Below are 5,321 nucleotides of genomic sequence, written 5' to 3'. Positions count from 1 at the left end.
TGTTTAATCTGTGCCGTTTCTGCTCCTTCCAGCCATGGAGGGTCACGGTGAGTGTGAGATCAAGGTGGAGCTGAACTGCAGCCATTGTCGGACGCAGAGCTGCAAACGGGAAGAAGACACTCACCTCGTCCTCTGTCTCTGCGACGTCGATGAATTCCTGGCCAGCGACAACGTAACGTGCGTTACTGCGGCAGGTGAGTTTTTACACCACAAGCACACGCTAAAGAAAATGATCTGGTTTCTACTGCAACCATCTTAGTACACTTAAAATAAGACAAAACTAACAGACGAGTAACTTTTAAGCAAGTAACTGTGTGCATATATATTTTACTCGTTACTTTTTATTGAGTTTGGCTCAAAATAAACCCACAAACTGACCAACCAAACCTTTCTATTCCAGTTTCTCCAGCCCCGCCGAGCCCCGTCCCTCCAGGCCAGCTGCCCACGTCGCTGATCCTGGCCGTCGTCGCCTCCATTGTCGTCAGCGGCGTCGCTTTGGTCTGCGCCGGCGTCATCCTCAGTAAGAGACTCCTGCAGCTCTGCGCTGAGTCGGTTCCCTCCTCCTTCCACCGGCTGTGAGCGCCTGAGCTTTCAGACTCTATACTAACCACTGGAAGGGCTGAGAAACTTTGAAAATAACCCTTTCAGCGGCCAGAAGATTAAAGGAGCGGAAAGCATTTGCTCTGAGTTAAAGGTTGCCAACCGTCTGAACCTTTTTATTGCAGCATGTCAGTCTGCTGATGCTCTCTTTTATGTCGACTCAATGTAAATACAATCCAAAGAGATCGGAGGAGTAAACAGCAGATTAAAGGCTGATGATTAGAAACCAAAGTCTTATTTAGTGCCTGTAGTTTAGCGATTGTTCTGATGAAAGCATAACATGCTATAAATGTCTTTAAAGCAGGAAGCTTTGACATTTAACTGCAAACCGTTTCCTGGTTACGTACAACCTGAAAATAAACAGCAGTAAATGTCATCCCCCATGATTCAGTGGGGAAAATAATCATGATTATCAGGACGTAAAGATTAAAACCAAAGGGTCATGGCTGACCTCACTTGTTTTGGGACAAGGAAAACGAAACTGAAACCTGCAAATGTCATACAGAGCAGCACTAATTGCACATTGTGATGTAGGATTTAGGAGAGCGAGTGCCAGAATATTTAAAATATATATTTTTATGTTGGAGGTTATATCAATCCAGTTGGGCAATAGAATATATTCCAAAATTGCATAAAATTGTGTTTGTCATAACAGAAATCTCCAAATATTTTCCTGTATTGTGAACTTTTTCATACTACAACCAGAAATTTGATTTTGGGGGGATTTTATGTGATTAAGCCAACAAATGAAAGTGCATGAAGTCCAAAACATATGAGATGCATCCATATCCAGCATCATACACTGCAAAAACAAAATATTACTAAATAATTCTGCCAAGACTTAACTAAGTCACAAGTTACATTGAATTTCCTTTTACATCCGTTCTTCTTGTACTTTATAAGATCCATCCTATTTTAGCTAAATTTTCAGTTTTTCTTTATTTTAAATCCTAAAAATTAGAAAAAGTGATAGATCTTTAAAAATAACAACACATTTCGGATAGTAGATAGATTTTAAGAACTGTAAGTTGTCTTTTTTTTAAGTTTTGACTTTTGCGGCTCTAAACGAGTTTTATTTGGCCGACCTGGGAGTAAAAATGATTATTTAGAGTGTGGAAGTTGCAGATTCCTGTTCCAACAGGACAACAACCTGAAACATGCCTATGATATGTCCTAGTCAAACCCCAGAAATAAAATGTTTATAGACATTCTTCATCCAATCTGAGCATTTCCAAAGAAAAATGAGAAAATCATGTGGATGGAAAAGCAAAACCTGTCAAAACTGAAGCAAAAGGTGGTTCTTAAATACTGAAATGCATGACATGCTTCCCAGGTTTTTATTTAGAAAAGACTGTTTTTCTTTCACCTTATAATTACACATTACTTTCTGTTGGTCTATCACACAAAATCCATTCGAAATATAATTATTTTTACAGCTGGATTGTAGCTAAATGTGCCAAAGCTCAAAAGACATGAATACATTTGCATAGCACTGTAAATATTCATCATGACACGGACCTGAAGACTCTGAACTGATTTCACAAGCTGCTACGCAGTAGAAACCTTTATTAAGTGCAGATTCAGCTGTGCACAGAACTGCATGTGCAGTAAAATAGGACAGTGAGGGATTATTGGGAGAATAAGACCAACTTTCTGACAGCTGCAACATGAAACTGAGCAGCAGAGCCTGAATTTTGACTCGTCTGATTCTCAGAGGAGTGATTTTCAGGTTGCATGAAAAGCAGGTTCTCTACTAACAACCTGGGTGAATTTTAAGCAGCTCTGCTGGGGAAACGTCTTTCCGTCTGTTTTACTTAAACTGACGGCCTACACTGCAAAAACACAAAGTATTTCTGATCTAGTTTCTAGAATACTTCAGTGCACTTGAAATAAAGGAAAACTTATGTACAAGTAACTTTTCAGCAAGATATTTGAGCTTAGTTTACGTCAGCAATTCCTTAAAATTGATTTAAAAAGTACTTGTAAGTGAAATAATCTGTCAGTGAAACATTTAATTTACAATGTTTTGCTCCACCAGCAGATTATTCTCACATATAACTTGTAATTTTTAATAGAAATTATTGACTTAAAGAAGTTCCCACATCTTGTTAAAGTTGCGTGTAGCCCAACATTTTGTATTTCTGCATTGTTCCTTTAAAGTCTTACAAGAAAAGTCACATTTAAATCAAAAAAAGACAACAGATTAAATAAGAGACGTCTCTAAGCAAAACAGTGAGATTTAATCCAGATTATATATATCTTTAGTGGAGTTTAACATAGCAACTTGCAGCTATTAAGGATTAAAATTGGCTCGAGGGGCAAAGCACATCACACTTTTCTGTTTTTAATAAGCAAAAAAAAGAAAAAAACCATCATGCACAACTAAATTCTCTGTAAAATACATGGAAGTTTGTGTTTGTAACGCATCAAACTGAGAATTACCAGAGCAAGGTCTTTTTTTAAATTAATCTGTTAAGAAAAATCATGTTATGAATAAAAAGAAACTTCATTTTGTTCAGCTAAAACTGGAACAATTGGAGATTAAAATAAAAAATGGGTGGAAGAAAGAGGTGCTTGAGTGAAAACTGAGTGTCTGAGTGATGTTTTTAACCAGCTGCATTGTGGGTAAATCTGTGCGCCTGTAAGTAAATAAAGCAGAGAATAAATGGCAGATATTTCTTTAAAGTTTTGAGCCGTTTTGTGAATCAGTGGCTGTTAAAAGCAGCATGAAATCCTCACGTTCCCTTCAGCTTAATGGTGTCTCTCCACCTGAGCTCTCCCCCATGCAGGGAGGTAGTCTGTGCCCTGGGTGCTCTTCCTCCTCCTCCTCCTCTTCATCCTCCTCTTCCTCCCGTCCTGCCTTTTCCTCCTCATTTCACCTCCTGCCCGTCCTTACCTCCACCCTCCTCCCGAGTCCCCAGCATCTGCACCGGGCGATGGCTCGACGGCTCCTCCTTCCCCGCACGCCACTCCCCCTCCCTGGCAGACTACCCACCTGCATCGGGGACGTGGGCTGCCCCTCCACAGCGGGTGAGTCCAACCTCACAGGGACAAGGGCGACTGGGAGCGCTAACCGAGGAGAAACCATCCCACATCAGCAGCTCTAGTGCTCCCTACGCTGCAAAAACACAAAATATTACCAAAATATTTGGTTTATTCTAGTGGAAATATCTAAACCACGTGTCAAACTCAAGGCCCGTGGGCCAAATCCGGCACGCTGTTGCTTTATATGTGGCCCTCTAAACACAAAGTGTACTTAAATTTTTGTTTTTATCTGTTTACTGCCAAGTTATATCAATCAGTCCTTCCAGTTTCTTGTGAATTATCATAGAAATTCACACAAAATCACCAAATCCCTGCACTTTTTAGTGCTAATACATAATTGGAAGTTTATTGCAGATTTTTCTCAAAAATTGTCAAAAACGTTTTTCCTTGTACTAAACAGCTGCCTCAGCCTCATACTCAGATTATAGTCCATGTTCTACACAGCAGATAATAAAAAGTCACATTTACCATCATAAATAAACGCAACACTTTGATTTTTATTACAAAAAATCACAAAAAGAATCACGAAATCCTGGAGGGACTGAAAAGACGTTCAATAATAATATTAATTTTAAGAATCCGTTGATATTTTATCAGTTTGTGGACAGGTTTTATCAATGCATTCTGGCACCACCGGCCCTTTAAGAGCATTTATGATCTTGATTTGGCCCAAAACGGAAATTAGTTTTTTTGACATTCCTGAACTAATCTAACTTAAAAAGCTCCTATGTCTTGCTGAAAAGTTAATTGTAAGTTAGTTTTGCTTTTATTTCAAGTGCAATAAGACATTTGCACTAAAATCTAAACAAAAAACCTGGCAGCATTTTGTGTTTTTACAGTGTATTTGATGTTAAATTGGCTCTACGACGTGGCTTGGTCTCTCCTTGGATTAACGCTCCTACCCGGGCAGATCAGAGGCTGCCTCTGCAGCTCTGGGCTCCCAGAGAAAGTCCAGGTTTGGACTTTTCTAAAAGCTCCGAAGTAAAAGTAACACCGTTTATCCTCTGGTTCTGCTTCTGTCTGCAGTGTGGTACCGCAGGAAGAACGACCTGCACGCAGTACGGCGGCGTCTGCAGAGCCCAGAGTACAAGCTGAGCAAGATCCGCTCCTCCACCATCATGACCGACTACAACCCCAACTACTGCTTCGCAGGCAAGGCCGCGTCGCTCAGCGACCTGAAGGAGGTTCCACGCAAGAACATCACCCTGCTCAGGTTCTGATCCACACACAGACGTTTAGGGCGACAGCTGCTCAAGTGGGAAATGTGTCTGTTACTTCACTGGCTGCTTGGTAATAATAATATATACTCTTAGAAAGCTTATTTAAAAAGATATTATTTATTATTATTAAGGGGGCAGTGATGTACGAATTAAGACACTTTATCAGGGCTTATAATACCAGTGTATTATGAGTCTGGCGGCCCGCCAGACTGAGCTTTGCTTGTTTTTGTTTTTAAGAAATTAATAATGAAAAAAATATATCTTAATTTTTTTTTTATTCTTAATGAAGCCGGATTGCAAGCTTCTCTGCTGCTCTGAGCATTTCACTGGTGGAGCATATTTATTCCTAAAATATATTCCTAAATGGGTTTCCTCCGCAGGGTGGCTGGGTTCTCCCTTAGAGATAGGGTGAGAAGCTCGGTCATCTGGGAGGGACTCAGAGTAGAGCCGCTGCTC

The 5,321-nt window shown here is 40.2% G+C and overlaps 1 protein-coding gene across 2 annotated transcripts in view; it reads left to right on the top strand.

Moving 5' to 3' along the window:
* Positions 1–5,321, top strand: part of ltk (leukocyte receptor tyrosine kinase) — a 74,468-nt gene that overhangs the window by 59,411 nt on the left and 9,736 nt on the right. For both annotated transcript variants that reach the window (XM_017302620.1, XM_017302621.1), the window contains 3 exons: positions 33–194; positions 401–520; positions 4,672–4,858. In XM_017302620.1, the coding sequence (XP_017158109.1) occupies positions 33–194; positions 401–520; positions 4,672–4,858 (469 nt within the window). The remainder of the gene's footprint in view (positions 1–32; positions 195–400; positions 521–4,671; positions 4,859–5,321) is intronic.

The sequence above is a fragment of the Poecilia reticulata genome, linkage group LG22 (genome assembly GCF_000633615.1).
Source record: "Poecilia reticulata strain Guanapo linkage group LG22, Guppy_female_1.0+MT, whole genome shotgun sequence".
Classification (NCBI taxonomy): Eukaryota; Metazoa; Chordata; class Actinopteri; order Cyprinodontiformes; family Poeciliidae; genus Poecilia; species Poecilia reticulata.
Note: the sequence above shows the minus strand (reverse complement) of the source record. Positions and strands in the feature narration are given on the sequence as shown.